Source organism: Salvelinus fontinalis, chromosome 17 (assembly GCF_029448725.1).
Source record: "Salvelinus fontinalis isolate EN_2023a chromosome 17, ASM2944872v1, whole genome shotgun sequence".
Classification (NCBI taxonomy): Eukaryota; Metazoa; Chordata; class Actinopteri; order Salmoniformes; family Salmonidae; genus Salvelinus; species Salvelinus fontinalis.
The window spans coordinates 44924331-44951135 of record NC_074681.1 but is presented as its reverse complement, the minus strand read 5'-3'; the positions used below and the strand labels follow the sequence as shown (position 1 = coordinate 44951135).

At 42.3% G+C, this 26805-nt stretch overlaps 1 protein-coding gene across 3 annotated transcripts in view; it reads right to left on the bottom strand.

The window, feature by feature from the left end:
* Positions 1 to 26805, bottom strand: part of adcy8 (adenylate cyclase 8 (brain)) — a 190134-nt gene that overhangs the window by 16625 nt on the left and 146704 nt on the right. For all 3 annotated transcript variants that reach the window (XM_055867574.1, XM_055867576.1, XM_055867575.1), the window contains 2 exons: positions 25849 to 26021; positions 17867 to 17945 (listed from right to left, as the gene is read on the bottom strand). In XM_055867574.1, the coding sequence (XP_055723549.1) occupies positions 17867 to 17945; positions 25849 to 26021 (252 nt within the window). The remainder of the gene's footprint in view (positions 1 to 17866; positions 17946 to 25848; positions 26022 to 26805) is intronic.

Sequence of the window (26805 nt, the reverse complement as noted above, 5' to 3'; positions counted from 1 at the left end):
TCAGTGTTGGAAAATATGGAGCTGTACAACGTGATGGTTGGGAGTAGGCTACAGCATAAGAGGATTGGAGGATTATAAATTGTTTGCCTTCATTAGACAACTTTGTTCCAATATTTCTGTAAATCAGTGATATTTAATCCCATAGTAATTCGTTATGGATCCATAACTAAATCAACATCTGCATATTGAAAGAGTATTTTTATCATTATTTTATTAACGAAAGCATAAAGATGCTGATGAAGAAATACAGTACTGTACAGTATATGCTTTTACATTTGGATAATAAAGCATTTAAAGCCTTTTGAATATATATTACAGTACTGGGCTATTTAGCTAAAGAATCCCGTGTCGTGCGGGCAGGGCACGTGGGAGACCGGGGTTCAATTCCCCGACAGGGAGGAGGGAGTAGGCTGTCCTTGTAAATAAGAATTTGTTCGTAACTGACTTGCCTAGTTAAAGGTTGCACTAAGAGCATAACATTTTTGCACCCTAATTTTCTAATGATAGTGTAATACCCTTGTTTGAACTAGGTATTGAGTTTATTCTTGTTAAAACCAAATATTGAGTTTATTTGTTATAATTATACTTCGCTGAGGGAATTAACCAGGTCAACACTCCCATTGGCTGCAGCTTAACAAGCAACCTTACTGGTCAAAACTTAAACTTAAAAGTAAACCAACCTATTCGCGTATACATTAAAGAAATATTTATTCAAAAGAAAGGCATTAACAACATTACAATTCGGGAGTAATCCCATCACCTTTTAAATCTAACACCAATTAATTATAACAAATAAACTCAATACTTGGTTCTAACAAGAATAAACTCAATACTTGGTTCTAACAAGGGTATTACATGTGGAAAGGTAGATACAAATGATTTGTTGCAAGTTGGGGGGGTTCACACCTACGGTAGATCAAGTTGGGGAGGGGGGTTCACACCTAGCTTGGCTATTAGACAATTCTTTAGTAAAGGTTGAATAGTCTATAGTTCAGCTAATAGCCCATCCTAGAAACGTTGTTAGCAGAATTCACAGCCTGCTACTCTTGTGAAAAACTAATAATAATATTTTTCCCCTTTCCACATGTTAAAGATTACAATAGATAAAGTGTTTTTAACCACAATCGGACCCAACCCCAATTAATACATTTGGGCACAGTCGATAGTGTACTGGACTTCGGGCTAGAATGTTCAGGGTTCGAAACCTGCTCCCTGCTTGTTTCATTACATTATTATGCCGGTTTCAGAGCAAATAGCCTGGATTGTTACTCCCATCTCGTTGCTCGCCCTCTTCCATATGTCATTCTCGCTTGTGGGTGTGCTGGCTGGATGTGGCAGCACCTAAAGTTTGTGCGTCAAGAATTCAGCATAGCAATTTGTATGAAGATCTGGTTATTCACATATGCTCTAAACCGCTCTGGTGACAAACAAACTTTGCTGCCCTGTTTTCAATCGTCCACGTGGCTGGGAGAAACTCTTCGGATTAATGCAGATGAAGGGAGTTAGATATGCATAGGAAGTGTAGTGTACTGTTTTTTCCGTCTTTATACAGTGGGGAGAAGAAGTATTTGATACACTGCCGATTTTGCAGGTTTTCCTACTTAATAATTACAGACCTCTACATGCTTTGTATGTAGGAAAATCTGCAAATCGGCAGTGTATCAAATACTTGTTCTCCCCACTAAAACAAAAATCCAGAATATCACATTGTATGATTTTTAAGTAATTCATTTGCATTTTATTGCATGACATAAGTATTTGATACATCAGAAAAGCAGAACTTAATATTTGGTACAGAAACCTTTGTTTGCAATTACAGAGATCTTACGTTTCCTGTAGTTCTTGACCAGGTCTGCACACACTGCAGCAGGGATTTTGGCCCACTCCTCCATACAGACCTTCTCCAGATCCTTCAGGTTTCGGGGCTGTCGCTGGGCAATACGGACTTTCAGCTCCCTCCAAAGATTTTCTATTGGGTTCAGGTCTGGAGACTGGCTAGGCCACTCCAGGACCTTGAGATGCTTCTTACGGAGCCACTCCTTAGTTGCCCTGGCTGTGTGTTTCGGGTCTTTGTCACGCTGGAAGACCCAGCCACGACCCATCTTCAATGCTCTTACTGAGGGAAGGAGGTTGTTGGCCAAGATCTCGCGATACATGGCCCCATCCATCCTCCCCTCAATACGGTGCAGTCGTCCTGTCCCCTTTGCAGAAAAGCATCCCCAAAGAATGATGTTTCCACCTTCATGCTTCACGGTTGGGATGGTGTTCTTGGGGTTCTACTCATCCTTCTTCTTCCTCTCATCAGACCACATGACCTTCTCCCATTCCTCCTCTGGATCATCCAGATGGTCATTGGCAAACTTCAGATGGGCCTGGACATGCGCTGGCTTGAGCAGGGGGACCTTGGGTGCGCTGCAGGATTTTAATCTATGACGGCGTAGTGTGTTACTAATGGTTTTCTTTGATACTGTGGTCCCAGCTCTCTTCAGGTAATTGACCAGGTCCTGCCGTGTAGTTCTGGGCTGACCCCTCACTTATGATCATTGATGCCCCACGAGGTGAGATCTTGCATGGAGCCCCAGACCGAGGGTGATTGACCGTCATCTTGAACTTCTTCCATTTTCTAATAATTGCGCCAACAATTGTTGCCTTCTCACCAAGCTGCTTGCCTATTGGCCTGTAGCCCATCCCAGCCTTGTGCAGGTCTACAATTTTATCCCTGATGTCCTTACACAGCTCTCTGGTCTTGGCCATTGTGGAGCGGTTGGAGTCTGTTTGATTGAGTGTGTGGACAGGTGTCTTTTATACAGGTAACGAGTTCAAACAGGTGCAGTTAATACAGGTAATGAGTGGAGAAGAAAAACTAACAGGTCTGTGAGAGCCGGAATTCTTACTGGTTGGTAGGTGATCAAATACTTATGTCATGCAATAAAATGCAAATTAATTACTTAAAAATCATACAATATGATTTTCTGGATTTTGTTTTAGATTCCGTCTCTCACAGTTGAAGTGTATCTATGATAAAAATGACAGCCCTCTACATGCTTTGTAAGTAGGAAAACCTGCAAAATCGGCAGTGTATCAAATACTTGTTCTCCCCACTGTATATGAAATACAAATCAGCCTATACTTAAATCATGTTTCTAGTCCATTGCATAATTACAATGTGTAATCATTGACGTCCCAGGAACGGTAAATAATGTTGAAGTGTACAACTGTAATACATACATGCAGGCACAACATCATTCAAATAATTGCGTTTGATACACCTGGTTTTGGATGTGACTAAAAAAAACTTGCTAAATAGCGATTTTCGTAAATTATCTTTATGACAAAAAAATATGCACAATCGATCGTCTCTACATTAACTAACATATTCTTCTCAATGTATTTTTTTTGCTTGACTCATTATGACGTTATAATTAATTACATTTGCTTCCACCGTAATGTTTTGTCAGCCATCTTTGCTGAAAAAAGTCACCAGGGACGGGTGGCTCGCGTCAAATTCCTCATCGGAACCACTCGATATGATTGGTCATATAAAAACCTTGGGACCCAAATGCATAATGAGTGCTCTACCTCTTCCTTGCGGTGGTCTGGAGCAATGAAGCCATGACGCTGGGTACCTCTAAATCCCGCAGTGTAAGCTCGCAACTTTTAAAGGAGGAACCACTGTATTCACTTCACCAAATAATTTATTAAAACACACTGTTTTGCAACTGTACTGATGGCGCAAAAGCTATGACAGGGAGACATAGTGGAGTGGTAACGCGTGTGCAAACAGTTGCTCCTGACGCCATTTGGGTACATGCAGCATCCACCGAGAGGCTCTTGCTGCCAAGGGAATACCTGACAGCTTGAAAGACGTTCTGGACACTACAGTGAAAATGATTAACTTTGTTAAACCAAGGCCCCTGAACTATCGTGTATTTTCTGCATAATGCAATGACATGGGCAGCGACCATGTAACGCTTTTACAACATACAGAAGTGCGCTGGTTCTCAAGGGGCAAAGTATTGACATGTTTTTAAAGTTTTCTTTACTTACCGATATCTGAACAAGAGAGCCTCATCGAAATTGCAACAAGCAGTTCTGTGAAAATTGAATTTAATCAGAAGCCACTGCCAGATTTCTGGACAGGGCTGCGCTCAGAGTTTCTTGCCTTGGCAAATCGCACTGTCAAGACACTGATGCCCTTTACAACCACATACCTATGTGAGAGTGGATTCTCGGCCCTCACTAGCATGAAAACTAAATACAGGCACAGACTTTGTGTGGAAAATTATTTAAGACTGAGACTATCTCCAATACAAAACAAACATTGCAGAGTTATGTGCATCCTTTCACGCACACCCTTCTCATTAACCTGTGGTAAGTTATTCACAATTTTTGATGAACAAATAAGGTTTTATATGTAAGATTGCTAAATAAAGAGCAAAATTATTGATTATTATAATATTATTATTTGTGCCCTGGTCCTATTAGAGCTCTTTGTCACTTCCCACGAGCCGGATTGTGATAAAAACTCACACTCATTCTTCTGTTTTAATAAATGTATCATATAGTGTGTGTGTGACAGGCTTACAATGATGGGTCTAGAGTTTCAAGTTACTTGGTGTCCACATCACCAACAAACTATCATGGCCCAAACACACCAAAACAGTTGTGTAGAGGGCACAACAAAACCCCCTCAAGATTTGGCATGGGTCCCCAGATCCTCCAAAAGTTATACAACTGCCCCATCGAGAGCATCCTGTCCGGTTGCATCACCGCTTGGTATGGCAACTGCTCAGCATCTGACTGTAAGGTGCTACAGAGGGTAGTACCACTGGGGCCAATCTTCCTGCCATCCAGGACCTATATAAATAGGTGGCGTCAGAGGAAAGCTCATAAAATTGTCAGAGACTCCAGTCACCCTAGTCATAGACTGTTTTCTCTGCTACCGCACAGCAAGCGGTACCGGAGCTCCAAGTCTAGGACCAAAAGGCTCCTTAACAGCTTCTACCCCCGAGCCATAAGACTGCTGAACAATTAATCAAATGGCCACTAGACTATTTAAATTCACACCCCCCCCCCCATTTTTTTGTACACTGATGCTACTCACTGTTTATTAACTATAAATAGTCACTTCACCCCTATCTACATGTACAAATTACCTAATTAACCTGTACCCCCGCACACTGACTCTGTACCGGTACCCCCTGTATATAGCCTCGTTATTGTTAGTTTATTGTGTTACTTTTTATAATTTTTTACTTTAGTTAATTTGGTAAATATTTTCTTAACTCTTCTTGATCTGCACTGTTGGTTAAAGGCTTGTAAGTAAGCATTTCACGTAAGGTCTACACTTGTTGTATTCGGGCATGTGACAAATAAAGTTTGATTTGATTTAATTAAACTTCTGCATAATGGAACAGTATTTCATGAACTCTACAGTGGAATAAATAATATGTTGATATGCTTCAGTTTGCTGCCATATGACTGGTTTTACATTTGTCTCTAGCAATATTAAAGGTACAATACATCTATAACAAGTGTCATTTATATTTACAATTCCCTTATTCTAACAGATTACTCATTTACCTAGGTCTAATCAATTTATTGATTTTTTTAAATTTAGTTTACCTTTATTTAACTAGGCAAGTCAGTTAAGAACAAATTCTTATTTTCAATGACGGCCTAGGAACAGTGGGTTAACTGCCTTGTTCAGGGGCAGAATGTAACAACTTTCCTCTTTTTCTGACGAGGAGTAAGAGATATCGGACCAATTTGCAGCGTGGTAAGTGTCCATTTTAATATGTAAAACTGAACACTACAAAAATACAAAATAACAAAGTGAAAGAACAAACGAAAATCGAAACAGTCACGTATGGTGCAAACACAGCCACAGGAAATAGAACCCCCCCCCCCCCCCCCCCCCCCAACCACCCACAAAACACAATAGACAACCTAAATATGGCTCCCAATCAGAGACAACGACTAACACCTGCCTCTGATTGAGAACCATACTAGACCAAACACATAGAAATAGAACAACAGAACAAAACATAGAAAAAACAACATAGAATGCCCACACCAACTCACGCCCTGACCAAACTAAAATAAAGACATAAAAAAGGAACTAAGGTCAGAACGGGACACAGAACGACAGATTTTTACCTTGACAGCTCGGGGATTTGATCTTGCAACCTTTCGGTTACTAGTCCAACACTCTAACCACTAGGCTACCTGCCGCCCAATAGCGCTTATCAAGTTGTAAATTACAGTTAATGGAGAATGGTGTTATTTCTATTGGAAACATTTTTAGTAGATGCTTTTTCCACTTGGAACCGGCGCGAAGAAACCTTATTCATGGTTTTTTCGCGCGTAAAGGTGGTGGAAATATTAGAGAATTAAGTCAAGATCAGAAAATTGAGTATCTGTAGACACATCTCTGCCACACCTTAATTTATTAGATCTCCACCGAAAACAAATAGCAGGTGAATAGCGCGCTATTCTCATGCTAAAGTTCAAGGTTGGAATACGCATAGAGAGAAAAGTGCATAAAAAGGGAATTACGTACCATTTACACGCTCTTAACTCGGGTCGGAATCGGGCAATTCATGAATTAGTCCAAAAAAGATTTGATAAATTATTGGGGGAAAAAATCTCCAAGAGAACACAGAATTGATTCTAATGAGGAACACAAATTGCTTTTCCGAATGAACAATTAATGCTGAGTAATTTGCATTAATTTGTGACACACAAATTGGTGCCCTGTTTCCTTATTCACCCTGCCGAGTCGTTCAAGATTGATGTCGAAATTGGATGTTTATCTATGTCCTGAGGACGTTGGGAAATGCCTTCAAAACAGGTTCATAGGGGCAAATGTGAGCGCTATTACCATTGAGTAATCCAATACTCTGGATCAGAAGGTTGCGTGTTCGATCCCTGTCGTGGACACTGGTTTTACATTTTTGTTTTTAACACAAATTGTCACCATCTAACTGAGCAGCACCAGTAAGAGAGCTCCTCATAAAATGTGATTATTTTCTAATAAATTATTTAGTTTTTAGTGAACAGTTTTGGTTGTTTCTCCACATCTGGAGATATCAGTAGATTTTTTTTTTGTTGAGAAGATTGTTTAATGTTGAGAGAGATTTTGAGAGATTGATCAACCTGGCTCTGAAAGCTAGCTAATTCACTAAGGTCATCAGGGACATCTGGTAAGAAGCAACAAGGGCGTGATTGAGGGAAGAAGACATAAGGACAATGATAAGGAAAAGGGAATTGGAAGATTTCAAGAGGATTTCTAAAGGAAAGACAATACAAGGCATTAAAAAGGAAACAAACAGAGAAGCACATGAAGGTGAGGTAAGATTGTTCTGGACATTGTAATTGATGTGTGTGGTGGTGGGGGGGGGGGGGGGGGGGGGGGGGGGGTTCTATTAAACTATATGCTACATGGACTATAGAATTTTAAGACCCCTTCAAGTATCAGAAAAATATGAAACATTTTATTTGGCCTTACTACTTTTAGCTCATGCAAATGCATCTAATAACACATTCACTACATGCAACAACAGATTGTCGCCCCAAAACATATAAAAGGAAGTTTCTTCTTAAGTGTCTGTCCTATGTGAGAGACCTAAGATCAGGAAACGTGTTATTTGATTTGTACATGTATTTAACCCCCTTATTTTTGACACTACACAGTCTCTATATTTACAGTTAAGGTCGGAAGTTTACATACAGCTTAGCCAATGTAACAGTCCTGACCTGTTTTATGTTGTTTTTTATGTGTTTATGGTCAGGGCGTTAGTTTTGGGTGGGCAGTCTATGTTATTTGTTTCTATGTTGGTTTTGGTTTGCCTGGTATGGCTCTTGATTAGAGGCAGGTGGTTTGCGTTTTCCTCTAATCAAGAGTCATATTTAGGTAGGGCATTCTCACTGTTTGTTTGTGGGTGATTGTCTCCTGTGATGTCTTTCGTCGTTGTCGATGTGTTTTTCACTTACGGGACTGTTTGGCTGTTCGTGTGTTTCGATGTAACGTTCCTGTCCGTGAGTTTACGTTTATGTATGTGAGTTTATGTTCAGGTTCCGTTCTACGTCGTTTTGTTATTTTGTAAGTTTTGAAAGTGTTTGTTTTTCGTGTTGCCATCATTATTCAGTTTTGTCGTTTATAAAATAAAGATGGCTTATTTCCCTGACTCCGCATTTTGGTCTGAAGATCCTTCTCTCCTCACCTCATCTGAGGATGAGGAAAGCGACAGCCTTAACAGAATCACCCACCATCAAACAGTGACCAAGCGGTATGGGAATGCTCGACGGAGCAACAAGAACTTCTGGACTTGGGAGGAGATCTTGGACGGTAGAGGACCTTGGGCTCAACCAGGGGAATATCGCCGTCCAAAGGAGGAATTGGAAGCAGCGAAGGCTGAGCGGCGCTGGTATGAGGAGGCAGCGCGACGACGCGGTTGGGAGCCCGTGAGTCAGACCAAAAAATTTCTTGTGGGGGGGCACACGAGGAGTGTGGCAAAGCCGGGTAAGATACCCGAGCAAACTCCCCGTGCTTACCGTGGAGGTAGAAGGCGTCGTACTGGTAAGACACCGTGTTATGCGGTAAAGCGCACGGTGTCCCCAGTACGCGTGCTTAGCCCAGTGCGGGCTATTCCACCTTGCCGCACTGGGAGGGCTAGGTTGGGCATCGAGCCGAGTGCCATGAAGCCGGCCCAACGTATCTGGTCTCCAGTACGTCTCCTCGGGCCGGTGTACATGGCACCAGCCTTACAGGTGGTGTCCCCGGTTAGCCTGCATAGCCCAGTGCGGGCTACTCCACCTCGCCGCACTGGCAGGGCTACGGGGTCCATTCAACCTGGTAGGGTTGGGGAGGCTCGGTGCTCAAGAGCACGTGTCCGCCTTCACGGTCCGGTAGACCCGGTGCCACCTCCATGTACCAGTCCTCCGGTGGCAGCCCCCCGTACCAGGCTGTCTCTCCGGGTTCTCTCTCCTGCTGTTTCCTCCTCTCCAGCGCAGCCAGTGCCTAGACCACGCACCAGGCTGTCTCTCCTTCTCCTTTCTACAGAGCCATCCGTCTCACCAGCGCCATCTGAGCCATCCGTCTCCCCAGCGCCATCTGAGCCATCCGTCTCCCCAGCGCCATCTGAGCCATCCGTCTCCCCAGCGCCATCTGAGCCATCCGTCTCCCCAGCGCCGTCTGAGCCATCCGTCTGCCATGAGCCTGCAAAGCCGCCCGTCTGCCATGAGCCTGCAAAGCCGCCCGTCTGCCATGAGCCTACAGAGCCATCCGCCAGACAGGAGCCGCCAGAGCCGCCAACCAGACAGGATCTGCCAGAGCCGCCAACCAGACAGGATCTGCCAGAGCCGCCAACCAGACAGGATCTGCCAGAGCCGCCAACCAGACAGGATCTGCCAGAGCCGCCAGCGAGCCATGAGCAGCCAGAGCCGTCAGAGAGCCATGAGCAGCCAGAGCCGTCAGAGAGCCATGAGCAGCCAGAGCCGTCAGAGAGCCATGAGCAGCCAGAGCCGTCAGAGAGCCATGAGCAGCCAGAGCCGTCAGAGAGCCATGAGCAGCCAGAGCCGTCAGAGAGCCATGAGCAGCCAGAGCCGTCAGCCTGCCATGAGCGTCGAGAGCCGTCAGCCTGCCATGAGCGTCGAGAGCCGTCAGTCTGCCATGAGTGTCGAGAGCCGTCAGCCTGCATGGACCTGCCAGAGCCGTCCAGCCAGGACCTGCCAGAGCCGTCCAAACAGGACCTGCCAGAGTCCTTCAGCCGGGATCTGCCCCTTGTCCCGGTGCTGCCCCTTGTCCCGGTGCTGCCCCTTGTCCCGGTGCTGCCCCTTGTCCCGGTGTTGCCCCTTGTCCCGGTGTTGCCCCTTGTCCCGGTGCTGCCCCTTGTCCCGGTGCTGCCCCTTGTCCCGGTGCTGCCCCTTGTCCCGGTGCTGCCCCTTATTCCGGTGCTGGTCCTTATCCTGGTGCTGCCCCTTGTTCCGGTGCTGCCCCTTGTCCCGGTGCTACCCCTTGTCCCGGTGCTGCCCCTTGTCCCGGTGCTGGCTGTTTATTTTGGGGAAAGTGGTTTTAGGGTGGTCAGTGGAAGGGGTAGACAGAAGAGGGGAGTGACTATGGTGGTGTGGGGACAGCGTCCTGAGCCGGAACCACCACCGTGGTCAACTGCCCACCCGGACCCTCCCCTGGACTTTGTGCTGGTGCGCCCGGCGTTCGCACCTTGAGGGGGGGGTACTGTAACAGTCCTGACCTGTTTTATGTTGTGTTTATGGTCAGGGCGTTAGTTTTGGGTGGGCAGTCTATGTTATTTGTTTCTATGTTGGTTTTGGTTTGCCTGGTATGGCTCTTGATTAGAGGCAGGTGGTTTGCGTTTTCCTCTAATCAAGAGTCATATTTAGGTAGGGCATTCTCACTGTTTGTTTGTGGGTGATTGTCTCCTGTGATGTCTTTCGTCGTTGTCGATGTGTTTTTCACTTACGGGACTGTTTGGCTGTTCGTGTGTTTCGATGTAACGTTCCTGTCCGTGAGTTTACGTTTATGTATGTGAGTTTATGTTCAGGTTCCGTTCTACGTCGTTTTGTTATTTTGTAAGTTTTGAAAGTGTTTGTTTTTCGTGTTGCCATCATTATTCAGTTTTGTCGTTTATAAAATAAAGATGGCTTATTTCCCTGACTCCGCATTTTGGTCTGAAGATCCTTCTCTCCTCACCTCATCTGAGGATGAGGAAAGCGACAGCCTTAACAGCCAAATACATTTCAACTCATTTATTCACAATTCCTGACATTTAATCCCAGTGAAAAGTCCCTGTCTTAGGTCAGTTAGGATCACCACTTTATTTTAAGAATGTGAAATGTCAGAAGTTTACATACACTCAATTAGTATTTGGTAGCAATGCCTTTACATTCTTTAACTTGGGTTAAACGTTTCGGGCAGCCTTCCACAAGCTTCCCACAATAAGTTGGGTGAATTTTGGCCCATTCCTCCTGACAGAGCTGGTGTAAATGAGTCAGGTTTGTAAGGCCTCCTTGCTCGCACACGCTTTTTCAGTTCTGGCCACACATTTTCTATAGGATTGAGGTCAGGGCTTTGTGATGGCCACTCCAATACCTTGACTTTTTTGTCCTTGAAATATTTTGTCACAACTTTGGAAGTATGCTTGGGTTATTGCCCACTTGGAAGACCCATTTGCGACCAAGCTTTAACTTCCTGACTGATGTCTTGAGATGTTGCTTCAATATATCCACATAATTTGCCTTCCACATCATGCCATCTATTTTGTGAAGTGCACCAGTCCCTCCTGCAGCAAAGCACCCCCACAACATGATGCTGGCACCCCCGTGCTTCACAGTTGGGATGGTGTTCTTCAGCTTGCAAGCCTCCCCCTTTTTCCTCCAAACATAACGATGGTCATTATGGCCAAACAGTTCTATTTTTGTTTCATCATACCAGAGGACATTTCTCCAAAAAGTACAATCTTTGTCCCCATGTGCAGTTGCAAACCGTAGTCTGGCTTTTTTATGGCGGTTTTGGAGCAGTGGCTTCTTTCTTGGTGATTGGCTTTTCAGGTTATGTCGACATCGGACTCGTTTTACTGTGGATATAGATACTTTTGTACCTGTTTCCTCCAGCATCTTCACAAGGTCCTTTGCTGTTGTTCTGTGATTGATTTTCACTTTTCGATCCAAAGTACGTTCAACTCTAGGAGACAGAATGCGTTTCCTTCCTGAGCAGTATGACAGCTGCGTGGTCCCATGGTGTTTATACATGCATACTATTGTTTGTACAGATAAACGTGGTACCTTCAAGCATTTGGAAATTGCTCCCAAAGATGAATCAGACTTTTGGAGGTCTACAATTTATTTTGATTTTCCCATGATTGTAACGTCCTGACCAGAGTTCTTATGTGTTTTGCTTGTTTAGTGTTGGTCAGGACATGAGTTGGGGTGGGTAGTCTATGTTATGTGTTTTCTATGTTGGGTTAATGTGTTGCCTGGTATGGTTCTCAATTAGAGGCAGGTGTTTGACGTTTCCTCTGAGAACCATATTAAGGTAGGTTGTTCTCATTGTTTGTTTGTGGGTGATTGTTGCTGTGTCTGGGTTTGTTGCACCACACGGTACTGTCTCGTCTCGTTCGTTCGTTTTCCCTGTTCGTGCGTTCTTCGTTTCATGTAGTTCTCATGTTCAGGTCTGTTTAGTTCGTTTTGTTATTTTGTAATTTCTAAAGTGTGCTTTGTCATCGTTATTATTTTCTTCATTAAGTTCATTATGTATTCATCACCCGCTGCGCCTTGGTCCGCTCATTCACCAAAAGACGACCGTTACAATGATGTCAAGGAAATAGGCACTGAGTTTGAAGATAGGCCTTGAAATACCTCCAATTAACTCAAATGATGTCAATTGGCCTATCAGAAGCTTCTAAAGCCATGACATAATTTTCTGGAATTTTCCAAGCTGTTTAAAGACACAGTCAACTTAGCGCATGTAAACTTCTGACCCGTTGGAATTGTGATACAGTGAATTAAAAGTGAAATAATCTGTCTGTAAACAATTGTTGGAAAATTACTTGTGTCAGGCACAAAGTAGATGTTCTAACCGACTTGCCCAAACTATAGTTTGTTTACAAGAAATTTGTGGAGTGGTTGAACAACGAGTGACTCCAACCTAAGTGTAATTAAACTTCCGACTTCAACTGTATATTTAAAATAATATATATATATATATATATATATATATATATACTATTTTAAATATACAGTATATATATAAATGTACGGTATATATATATATATACACTGCTCAAAAAAATAAAGGGAACACTTAAACAACACAATGTAACTCCAAGTCAATCACACTTCTGTGAAATCAAACTGTCCACTTAGGAAGCAACACTGATTGACAATAAATTTCACATGCTGTTGTGCAAATGGAATAGACAAAAGGTGGAAATTATAGGCAATTAGCAAGACACCCCCCAAAACAAGAGTGATTCTGCAGGTGGTGACCACAGACCACTTCTCAGTTCCTATGCTTCCTGGCTGATGTTTTGGTCACTTTTGAATGCTGGCGGTGCTCTCACTCTAGTGGTAGCATGAGACGGAGTCTACAACCCACACAAGTGGCTCAGGTAGTGCAGTTCATCCAGGATGGCACATCAATGCGAACTGTGGCAAAAAGGTTTGCTGTGTCTGTCAGCGTAGTGTCCAGAGCATGCAGGCGCTACCAGGAGACAGGCCAGTACATCAGGAGACGTGGAGGGCAACAACCCAGCAGCAGGACCGCTACCTCCGCCTTTGTGCAAGGAGGTGCACTGCCAGAGCCCTGCAAAATGAACTCCAGCAGGCCACAAATGTGCATGTGTCTGCTCAAACGGTCAGAAACAGACTCGATGAGGGTGGTATGAGGGCCCGACGTCCACAGGTGGGGGTTGTGCTTACAGCCCAACACCGTGGAGGACGTTTGGCATTTACCAGAGAACACCAAGATTGGCAAATTCGCCACTGGCGCCCTGTGCTCTTCACAGATTAAAGCAGGTTCACACTGAGCACATGTGACAGACGTGACAGAGTCTGGAGACGCCGTGGAGAACGTTCTGCTGCCTGCAACATCCTCCAGCATGACCGGTTTGGCGATGGGTCAGTCATGGTGTGGGGTGGCATTTCTTTGTGGGGCCGCACAGCCCTCCATGTGCTCGCCAGAGGTAGCCTGACTGCCATTAGGTACCGAGATGAGATCCTCAGACCCCTTGTGAGACCATATGCTGACACATGCACAGTCAGTAACCAGACCAAGAACAACTCCTCCTCCCACAACAGCTCCTCCCCAAGATCCTCACATCACAGCCCCAGAGCACCAGCGCCAGCAGAGCCATGCCAGGAATTCAACAAAAGGCCACCTGTGGTCTCCACCCCACCATAAAAAACATCACTCCAGACACAGAGCACTCTATGGCCTTGATGTTATGAGAAATTGCTATTCCCTGGCATGTTAGTCAGAAAGCTATAGTGCCGAAACAGCAAGTGCCATGACAAGTCTGTCAAGCAACAAATGAAATGGGGCCAAACATATTATAATTCACACAGGTGCTTATGATTTGATGGCAATGAGAGGAGAAGTTGCTCCTGCAATGCAGCAAGTGGCAGCCCGAGGCGCAAAGATGCCCTTCCGCATTATACAGAGCAACAACGCTGAGCTGTCTAGAGGCTTTGTCACAGTGCTGTATCCCTCAGGGCAGTTGCCTTGGGCCGTTCCTCTTCTCTATTTTTTTACAAATGATTTGCCACTTGTCTTACATGAACCTAAAATGCTGAGGATTACACACTTTACACATCAGCACCTACAGCCAGTGAGCTCACTGAGACTCTTAGCAAGGAGTTACTATCAGAATGGGTAATTAACAATAAACTGATCTTAAATACATCTAAAACCAAAAGCAATGTACTTGGAACAAAGCATTCTCTTAGATCTACACCTCAACTGGAGTTGTGAATAAAGGGAGTTCCCATTGAACAAGTTGAACTCCTAGGAGTAACATTGGATGGTCAGTTATCATGGTCAAGTCATATTGACAAAGTTGTTGTGGAGATGGGGAGGGCTATGTTATAAAAAGATTTTATGCAATTTTGACACGAAGATCAACTTTACTAGTTGTTGGGGTTTGATCAAGTCCCATCTTAATTACTGTCATACTGTAATATGATCAGGTGCCGCAAAGAAAGACCTAGAAATGATGCAGCTGGCTCAAAACAAAGCAGCACACCTTTCCCTTAACTGCACACACATCACTAACATCAGCAACATGCATTCAGTCTTTCATGGTTGAGGGTCGAGCGGTTTCTTCACGGAAACCAAACTAAAAACAGATTTAATGCGTCGCTCAGTTATGTACTTTACAGAGCCATGTCATCGTGTAATACTCTGCCATCAGCGGTTACTCCGGCCAAAAGAAAGTTTAACATTAAAAACAGATAAAAAAAAAAACACATTGTATCACAGCGCCTCTCCTCTATTCTAAAATTCAAATTGAACAGTTGAGCTGACAAACGATTTGCACTGTTTCATTATGGCTTTAGTCATCAATATAGCAAAAGGGCAATATTTTATTAATGTAGTAGTGTGTCCGTCCCCCCTTAGAAAGCTATGACCTTTGGCTTTCACCTGGATTTGTTTGTCTGAGAAGAAAACTATTTTCAACCCATATGATCTAGTACACAATAAAAGTATAATAAAACATATACAAATATAAGGATATGATTATACACTTTTTTGGAATGAATAAACCTTTTCATACTTTATAAAATGTCCATACTGCATATAGTTAGGATCAGTGTTTGGAACATCTATTCAAAATATTTCACATTCTTGATACCAAACATATCATGACATTAGTAATAGTCTAAATTGATTAAAATTGTGAACGTTTAATAAATCAACATTTGGGCCATTTTAAACATCATGCGCCCCTCCTATAGATAAGGAGAGAAGGGCTTTGTAAAGAGCAATTTTTTTTCATTCTGAGCATAAGCAATGTGTCTGCAATGTTTAACTTCCACACAAAATGACTTTTTTATCGTAGAGCTATTAAAGTTTTATATTTAGATCTGCCTGCTCAAGACAAATTCAGTGATTGCTTTGACATGTCTGTATCGGGAAGCAGTTGAGCTGGATAAATGTTTTTCTATGGACCGCCCCTTTGATGTAACGTTGCAATGAAGCGCTATAAATCGATGTAATGATGTGGTCAACCAGAGGGATGCAAATACAAGTTTATTCAACAGAGGACCTTTAAATGGTCCTAGGAAGGTCTGAATAGCTGTCTTCTGACAAAATGGTGGGAAATCGATAAAATAGGTAATGTGAACATATACAGTGCCAGTCAAAAGTTTGGACACACCTACTCATTCAAGGGTTTTTCTTTATTATTACTATTTTCTACATTGTAGAACAATAAGGAAGACATCAAAACTATGAAACAGCAGCACACATGGAATCGTGTAGTAAACAAAAAAGTGTAAAAAAAATCTGAATATATATATTTGAGATTTGAGATTATTCAAAGTAGCCATCCTTTGCCTTGAGGACAGCTTTGCACACTCTTGGCATTCTCTCAACCAGCTTCAACTGGAATGCTTTCCCAAAAGTCTTGAAAGAGTTCCCACATATGCTGAGCACTTGTTGGTTGCTTTTCCTTCACTCTGTGGTCCAACTCATCCAAAACCATCTCAATTGGGTTGAGCTCGGGTGATTGTGGAGGCCAGGTCATCTGATGCAGCACCCTATCACTCTACTTCTTGGTCAAATAGCCCTTACACAGCCTGGAGGTGTGTTTTGGGTCATTGTCCTGTTGAAAAACAAATGATAGTCCCCCTAAGCGCAAACCAGATGGGATGGCGCATCACTGCAGAATGGTGTGTTAGCCATGCTGGTTAAGTATGCCTTGAATTCTAAATAAATTAGTGACAGTGTCACCAAAAATGTATAATTTGGACTCAGATCAAAGGACAGATTTCCACCGGTCTAATGTCCATTGCTTGTGTTTCTTGGCCAAAGCAAGTCTCTTCTTCTTATTGGTGTCCTTTAGTAGTGGTTTCTTTGCAGCAAATACACCATGAAGGCCTGATTCTCCTCTGAACAGTTGATGTTGAGATGTGTCTGTTACTTGAACCCTGTGAACCATTTAGTTGGGCTGCAATCTCAGGTGCAGTTTACTCTAATGAACATATCCTCTGCAGCAGAGTTAACTCTGGGTCTTCCTTTCCTGTGACGGGCCTCATGAGAACAAGTTTCATCATAGCGCTTGATGGTTTTTGCAACTGCACTTGAAGAAACATTCAAAGTTCTTGAAATGTTCTGCATTGACTGACCCTCATGTCTTAAAGTAACGATGGACTGTCATTTGTCTATGCTTAATTGAGCTGTTCTTGCCATAATATGGACTTGGTTTTTTACCAAATAGGGCTATCTATCTTCCTCACAACACAAATGATTGGCTCTAACGCAATAAAAAGGAAAGAAGTTCCACAAATTAACTTTTAACAAGAGTTAATTAGCAGGGGCTTTGCAAATGGTTTATTAAGCCCTGGTCTGTGGTCTTTGTGTATAAATATCCAGCTACCTTAATTATAGTGTCTAACGAAGCTGGTACATCCGACTACATTCTGTCCATATTGATTTCATCGACATGGAAGTTTATCTAGAGTTTGACAAAAGGTAATTTGATTTATTTCTATAACAATATACAACCACATACAGTATATCATTTTTCAAATACTGTTAATCTCTTTCTTATCAAAGATTCCTTTTCATTTGCCACGCAGACCACAACGATCATATGTATAACTTTACATGTGAATCCTTCCAGTTTTCCAGGTAGATGCTGTCCTGTAAAGCATCAATTCCGAACTCCCCACATCGTCTCTCTGCCTTATCCATGCATCTAAAAACGTAACAGACGCTTTGACTCAACAAAACCGACAAGGCGCTGAAATCAAAGAAAGCCATTGACAAGAGTGTCTCAATGACATTGAAGATCTTCAAATGGGGGCATTTCTTTTTTCACTTTCATATGGCTACAGTACAAAGGATGATGAATTATTCTCATCTCCCATCTGTCTCTGACCAGCGCAGACCAAGTGATGAAAGAGATCAAAGGATGCTATTCAGTAGATTGAGCTCAAAAGAAATGTGTCCTCCTCATCAGCTGCTGACTCTGTATATACCAGGAAGCACTTTTTTTTAACCCACATCTATCACACCCATAGTGCATTATTGGTTCTGTTACAAAACCATAACAGCTAATGTGTCTTTATAATAGGATTAGCTAATAACATAATGAATACATTAGTGAATATGCAACAATCATCGTACCTGCTGCCCGTGGTAAAATACAGCAAGGAGGAACATAGCCATCAGAAGCAAGGAGGTCTCTTTGGTCCCAAGGAAATTTCTGTGGAAACAACACAGTTTCTATTACAACAAAAAGTTTTCAAAATAATTCTACTGAGGGAAAAAAGTTACAGAATAGTTAAAGCAGAGTAGACAGAATGCAATCCAAGACGTATTGTAAAATAGCAAAAGAGTAGGCAATGTTCCCGACGTTCACAGAGAATCGCAGTCACAGTAAACACTATGCAGTGCGCTTCCCTACAACCCGCCTGTACATTTAGTGTGTTCACTCAGGCCACTACTCCACTATCACATATTTACAATACAACATCCATGTGTTTGTGTGTTTAGAGTGCTTGTCTTATTGCCTTATGTGTACGTGTGTCTGTGCATGTGTGTGTGTCTATTCACAGTCCCCGCTGTTCCATAAGGTGTATTTTTATCTGTTTGTTTTATATGATTCTACTGCTTCCATCAGTTACCTGATGTGGAATAGAGCCCCATATAGCCATGGCTCTATGTAGTACTGTGCGCCTCACATAGTCTGTTCTTGACTTGGGGATTGTGAAGAGACTTTTGGTGGCGTGTCTTGTGGGGTATGCATGGGTGTCTGAGCTTTGTGACAGTGGTTTAAACAGACACCTCGGTGCATTCAGCATGTAAACACTTCTTACAAAAAATAGTAGTGATGAAGTCAATCTCTCCTCGACTTTGTGTACATTTAAGGGCCAGCCATGCTGCCCTGTTCTGAGCCAATTGTAATGTTCTGAGGTCCACCTTTGTGGCACCTGACCACACGACTGAACAGTAGTCCAGGTGAACAAAACCAGAACATGTAGAACCTGCCAATCTTACTTCTCCCCATCTTAGCTACTGTTGTATCAACATGTTATCAGCATGACAGTTTACACTCCAGGGTTACTCCAAGCAGTTTAGTCACTTCAACTTGCTCAATTTCCACAATATTTATTACAAGATTAAGTTGAGGTTTTGGGTTTAGTAAATTATTTGTCCCAAACACAATACTTTTAGTTTTTGAAATATTTAGGACTAACTCATTCCTTGCCACCTATTCTGAAACTAACTGCAGCTCTTTGTTAAGTGTTGCAGTGATTTCAATAACTGTAGTTGCTGAGGGGTATAGTGTTGAGTCATCTGCATACATAGACACACTGGATTTACTCAAGGCCAGTGGCATGTCATTAGCAAAGATTGAAAAAGTAAGGGGCCTAGACAGCTGCCCTGGGGAATTCCTGATTCTACCTAGATTATGTTGGAGAGGCTTCAGTTAAAGAACACCCTCTGTGTTCTGTTAGACGGGCAACTCTTTTCCACATTATAGCAAAGGGTGTAAAGCCATAACACATATGTTTTTCCAGCAGCAGACTTTGATCGATAATGTCAAAGGCCGCACTGAAGTCTAACAAAACAGCTCCCACAATGTCTTCATCATCAATTTATCTAAGCCAATCATCAGCAATTTGTGTAAGTGCCGTGCTTGTTGAATGTCCTTCCTTATAAGTATGCTGAAAGTCTGTTGTCAATTTCTTTACAGTAAAATAGCTTAGTATCTGGTCAAACACCATTTTTCCCAAAAGTTTACTAAAGGTTGGTAAAAGGCTGATTGGTCAGCAATTTGAGTCAGTACAGAGGGCTTTACTATTCTTGGGTAGCGGAATGACTTTTGCTTCACTCCAGGCCTGAGGGCACACACTTTCTAGTAAGCTTAAATTGAAGAAATGACAAATAGGAGTGGCAATATCGTCCACTATTATCCTCAGTAATTTTCCATCCAAGTTGTCAGACCCCAGTGGCTTGTCATAGTTGATAGACAATAATTTTCCCACATCTTCCACACTTACTCTACAGAATTTAAAATGACAATGATTTTCTTTAATAATTTTATCAGTTATCTTCTACCGCCTCAGAAACCCGGGTCCGGGAGCACCCCCCACCTCCCCCACCAGTAAAAAAGCTGAATAGCATCGCTAGCATAGCGTCACAAGTAAATACTAGCATCTAAATATCATTCAATCACAAGTCCAAGACACCAGATGAAAGATCCACTTCTTGTGAATCCAGCAATCATTTCTGATTTGTAAAATGTTTTACAGGGAAGACACAATATGTAAATCTATTAGCTAACCACGTTAGCAAAAGACACCATTTTTCTTTGTCCACCATTTTTTCTCTCCACCAGTAGCTATCACCAATTCGGCCAAATAAAGATATTGATAGCCACTAACCAAGAACAAACCTCATCAGATGACAGTCTGATAACATATTTATTGTATAGGATAGGTTTTGTTAGAAAAATGTGCATATTTCAGGTAGAAATCATAGTTTACAATTGCACCCACCATCACAACTCGACTAGAATAAATACAGAGAGCAACGTGTATTACCTAATTACTAATCATAAAACATTTCTTAAAAATACACAGCGTACAGTAATTGAAAGACACAGATCCTGTGAATCCAGACAATATTTCAGATTTTCTAAGTGTCTTACAGCGAAAACACAATAAATCGTTATATTAGCATACCACATATGCAAACATTACCCCAGCATTGATTCACGGCAAAAAGAGCGATAGCTTTATCACCACCAAAATGTATTAATTTTTTCACTAACCTTCTCAGAATTCTTCAGATGACACTCCTGTAACATCATATTACAACATACATATAGAGTTTGTTTGAAAATGTGCATATTTAGCCACAAAAATCGTGGTTATACAATGAGAAAAGTAGCCAAGCTGATCAGAAAATGTCGGGCGCCATATTGGACAGTGATCTAGTCTAATGAATAAATACTCATAAACTTGACTAAAAAATACAGGGTGGACAGCGATTGAAAGACAAATTAGTTCTTAATGCAATCGCTGAATTACTTTTTTTAAATTATCCTTACTGTGCAATACAGGGTGCGCCAAAGCGACGCTACCCCAAAGAAAATGGCGGAATATGCGTTTAACATTTTTCGACAGAACAACGATTTATCATCATAAATAGTTCTTACTATTAGCTGAACTGCCATCAGAATCTTGGGCAATGTATCCTTTCCCCGGTCTAATCGTCTTTTGGTCGAAAGATGTCCTCTTGTCCCGTCGAAATGGCCACTAGCGTTCGGCATGTACTGGAAAAGTGCCCAACTCTTGGAGGTGCGTCACAAAGAAATGCCAGAAAATCGCACTAAACGGATCTAAATTGCTATAAAACGGTTTAAATTAACTACCTTATGATGTTTCTAACACCTATAACGAGTAAAAATATGACCGGAGATATATTACTGGCTAAACCTAAGCTTGGAAGGAGGCCAGTCCGACGTCCATCGTGCGTCAGGCGCAGAGAGGAAAAGAAATGTACTTCCGCCCTTTGGTCTTTTATACAGGCCCTGATTGCGCAATCAACTCCATTCAAATTGTCACCACTTACTGACATCTAGAGGAAGGCGTAGGCAGTGTTTGTATCCCCATAGCATTCACAGGGACCTTAAAACTGACCTGGGAACAGGGGCCAAGATTTCTGAAATCTCACTCCCTGTCAGGAAAAGTGCTTTAGAATGAGTTCTGTTTCACTCAGAGACATAAGTCCAACGGTTATAGAAACTAGAGAGTGTTTTCTATCCAATAATAATAATATTATGCATATTGTACGAGCAAGAATTGAGTACTGGGCAGTTTAATTTGGCAACATAAAAAAAAAAGTGCTAACAGCGCCCCCTATTGAGTAGAGTTTAAACTTGGATATGTAGTGTCAGGGTTTGTTGCTAGCATGACATGCCTAAATTTGCTAATATTGCCAATGAAAATATAATTAAAGCAATTTAAAATATCAGTGGGTTTTGTGATGAATGAGCCATCTGATTCAAAGAATGATGGAGCTGAGTTTGCCTTTATGCCCAAAATGTCATTTAAGGTGCTCCAAAGGGTTTTACTATCATTCTTTATGTAATTTATCTTTGTTTCATAGTGCAGTTTCTTCTTTTTATTCAGTTTAGTCACGATTTCTGAATTTGCAGTATGTTTGCCAATAGGTTCTGCAGCCAGACTTACTTGCCATTCCTTTTGTCTTATCCCTCTCAACCATACAATTTTAAAATTCCTCATCATTCCACGGGGATTTAACAGTTTTACAGTCATTTTTTTAATGGGTGCATGCTTATTAGTAACTGGAAAAAGCAATTTCATAAATGTGTCAAGTGCAGTGTCTGGTTGTTCCTCATTACACACCACAGACCAGCAAGTCATTTTTACATCATCAACATCAACAAAGAATCACTACAAAGCTTTACAGGAATGTGGTTCTGAATATAAACGACAACAACTCCACCTTTGTCATTTCTGTCTTTTCTGTAGATTGTATAACTATGTATTGCTACCACTGTATCATCAAAGGTATTATCTAAATGCGTTTCAGAGATTGTCAGAATATGAATGTCATCTGTTACTAGCAAACTATTGATTTCAAAAACATTGTTTCTTAAAACATGGCTAGGGGTTCCGCTAGCGGAATGTTTCGACAACATCCGATGAAATTTTAGAGCGCGAAAGTCAACAAAAAAATATTTGAAATATTTAACTTTCATACATTCCCAAGTGTAATTCACCAAATGAAAGCTTAACTTCTTGTTAATCTAGGCACCGTGTCAGATTTCAAAAATACTTTACGGGGAAAGCAAACCCCATCAAACAAACACATGACAATCATATTTCAAACCGCCAGGCACGACACACAACTCAGAAATACCGATATAATTCATGCCTTACCTTTGAAGAGCTTCTTCTGTTGGCACTCCAATATGTCCCATAAACATCACAAATGGTCATTTTGTTCAATTAAATCCGTCGTTATATCTCCAAAATGTCCATTTATTTGACGCGTTTGATTCAGAGAAACACCGGTGCCAACTCGCCTAACAGGACAACAAAATGTCTAATAAGTTACCTGCAAACTTGTTCCAAATATTTCAAACAACTTTCCTAATCCAACTTTGGGTACTTTAAAACGTAATAATCGATCAAATTTAGGATGGGATAAACTGCGTTAAATACCGGACGAAAACAAATTGAAGCGCGTTCCAGGTCACGCGCACATTAGAGTGCACTAGGCTGGACCCTTGTTCTGAATAGCCGTACTTCTTTATTTCTCTAAAGAAAAACATCAAACAATTTCTAAAGACTGTTGACATCTAGTGGAAGAAATAGGAACTGCAACCAAGTGCCACAGAAATGTAGGTTCCCATAAAAACCTAATTGAAAACACAGTGAACTCAAAAACAGAGGCCTCACAAGTCCTGAACTGGCAGCTTCATTAAATAGTGATGCTGGGATGCTGGCCTTCGAGGCAGAGTTGCAAAGAAAAAGCCATATCTCAGACTGGCCAATAAAAATAAAATTTAACGATGAGCAAAAGAACACAGACACTGGACATAGGAACTCTGCCTAGAAGGCCAGCATCCCGGAGTCGCCTCTTCACTGTTGATGTTGAGACTGGTGTTTTGCAGGTACTATTTAATGAAGCTGGCAGTTGACGACTGGTGAGGCGTCTGTTTCTCAAACTAGACACTCTAATGTACTTGTCCTCTTGCTCAGTTGTGCACCGGGGCCTCCAACTCTTTCTATTCTGGTTAGAGCCAGTCCTCGGGGGGCCTGATTGGTGTCACAGTTTTGCCCCAGCCCTAGCTAACACACCTGACTCCAATATTTGCCTAATGAGAATCTTCAGTTTAGAATGCAATTTGATTAATCAGCTGTGTTTGCTAGGAATGGAGAAAAGTGTGGCACCAATCAGGCCCCGAGGACTGGAGTTGCCCACCCCTGTTCTATGGGCCAAATCCCAAGTGGGTTGGTTCCTGTGAGCACCATAAAGTACAGGGTAAGTCCCGAAAGGTAAGCCTGAGCAGGGTAGTCCTTGCAGAGGGTAAATTCTAGGGGGTAAATCCCAGGCGGGGTTGGTTCCCTGCAATACTCGTAAGGGAGGGGTAAAAGTCCCAGCCGCAGTGGCCGTGAAGCTGTAGGGTGTGTGTGTGTGTGTGTGTGTGTGTGTGTGTGTGTGTGTGTGTGTGTGTGTGTGTGAACGTTTGAACATGATTCGTGTGTAGTAGCAGTAGCATTAAATAGATTGGTTTATGCCCTATTGGGGTGGGGAACCGTGACAGATTAGGTGGAAAAAGGTGGACAACTGTGAGTAATTTTGGTAATGAGGGTTGTTGGGAACAGTGGTATTTATTTAGAGAAATTGGACTAAAACTCCTTCCCATGCTACACATTACTCGTCCACAACTGGCTCTGGGGAATTGACAGTGTCGTCCAGCACCAAAAGTATACAGAGGAGTGACCAAATTATTGGTAGCCTAAGCTTACTACTTAACGCCGTTGGGGGGTGACGCCGAGTCAATAATAACTGATATGGTTTCTAGCGGCCAGGAGACTCCCGGAGTGGGAGTGGTTTTAGTGGGAGTGGGAGTGGAATTTTACCAAAGCATTAGAGGCACCAGCAAAAGGCATATAACCAGCACCAAGAACCAAATAAATGGTGGGGAAAATTTGCCAAATTGGACAAAATTGGTGCACATTATCCCGTAGAAGGAAAGTTTAAAACCAGCCAATAATGTATTGATGCAATAGTAGTATAGAATACTGAAATCAGAGTACAGTCCAGACCAAAATACCACGGCATTTTATCAGCAGTGGACAAAGATGGAAAAAGTGAAAAATAGAGACCTGCGAGGTAAAATGGAACAGGCAGTAGACAAGAACGAGGCTATAAGGTGACAGCAGGTCACATCTGGAGGCCACCATTATACCTTTCTCTTAAAGAGAAAAAAGAGCAGTATGGGTTGCGAGAGGCAGAGGACATGTGCATTAAGAGTCCAGATATAGTAGTCCTGTACTGGATAGTGGATCAGCATGATCTAGGAAAATCATAGAAATGTCTGCCAAGTACGAACACACGCGACCCCGGTTACATTTTATCCGGGACAAATAGTACCATGGGAGTACAACCCTATTCCCAATGATGCGTATCCCCAAGTACGGATCCAAATTCAGCATCATCAGCCACTGAGCACGAGCGAAATGCATAATATTATGAAAGACGCACCGGATCCAGTAAAAGAGGGACAGGGATTCATCAGTTTCCTGAGGAAACAGGGTAGAATTTTGAGGTTTCATGCTGGTGATTACGATCATATTGAATACTCACTTTGCCAAGAGCCGTGTTGCCAACACTTGCACAGGAATATCGAATGTCGGCTTGGTCCTCTGTACGCGAAGCATGTGACTCGGCGATAGCAAATTATGAAATTGAGGGATTCCTAACCACAGTTGGGAATATATTGTTTCGACCAGATTTGAGTAAAATTAGTAACTGTATTCAGGTTCCAAAAGAAGGAATGCGCAATTATGTGGATCAGATGGATGATGCGTTACGTACTAATCTGACAATGGGGGATAGATACGATCAAAATGTAGGAATATGTACGTCTGCTTTGATGGCAGGCTGTCAAACCTGTCATTAAAACAGCTATTGTGGGGTTAGTGGACCAACATAGGATGACATAGTACAGGCGGCATTGAGATGGGAATCGAATCCCGCTCACTTCGCAGCCGTGCTCGTGGTTAATACGGCCACAGTGAACGTCACCAACAGTGGATTCAAAGGCCAATGTAATACAAAGAAACAGAGAGAAAAGAGTAGCGAACGTGTGCTAAAACACAGGGGGTTAGCTCCCTGTTTTAGATGTGGGGCCATCAAAAGCAGTCTAACGTCAAGATAAGTCCAAGTACCACGACATTTGTCGTGCATCCATCTACGTACTGTATAACAAATTCCCAAATGGTTGGGAAAGGTACGCACCATCTTGAATGACTAAATTATTGTAGACGATGCCTATATTTGGGAGCAAACATTTGAAAGCATTTTGGTGTTAAGACACACTGTAATGTTACATCACTCACTCTGTGTTGTGGTGGACATAGTCGTAGCGTAAAAACAGGGAGGTGTAGAAGGCTTCAGTGAGCAGGGAGTAGATAGCAATCATGACCAGGAGCACGGCGAGCTTTAGGACCGAGTTCAGTCGCAGGAACACCGCGCACGTCACCATGGCGAGCACCCCCGTGAACACAAAATACTGTGGAGGAAAACATTGACACACACAACACTTAAAATGGGTAATCTGGAATTGGTACATACATTTTTGGACTTTTAAATAGATTTTATATAGCCATTAATTCTTGAAGAATACAGTATAACTATAAATGCCACATGAGCTTAGTTCGTGATGTTGTACTGCACCTCATCAAAGGGCAAAATATAAGCACGTTTTACTCCATTGTTTGTAAAAAGCCATAGCCGCGGGTAGATGTTTGGTGGTTGGGGTGCTGAGATAAAAAGCATTTTGCAGGACTAGTAAAGGCCCAGTGCAATACTTTTGTGATTAAAAAAACTATATATCATCAAATGATATATACAGTGCCTTGTAAAAGTAATCATCGCCCTTGGCTTTTTCCCTACTTCGTTGCATTACAACCGGCAATTTAAATAGATTTTTATTTGGATTTCATGTAATGGACATACACAAAATAGTCCAAATTGGTGAAGTGAAATGAAAAAAATAACTTGTTTCAAAAAATTCTAAACGGAAAAGTAGTGCGTGCATATGTATCACCCCCTTCGCTATGAAGCCCCTAAATAAGATCTGGTGCAACCAATTACCTTCAGAAGTCACATAATTAGTTAAATAAGTGTCACATCATCTGTCACATGATCTCAGTATATATACACTTGTTCTGAAAGGCCCCAGAGTCTGCAACATCACTAAGCAAGTGGCATCACCAAGCAAGCAGCACCATGAAGACCAACGAGCTCTACAAATAGGTCAGGGACAACGTTGTGGAGAAATACAGATCAGGGTT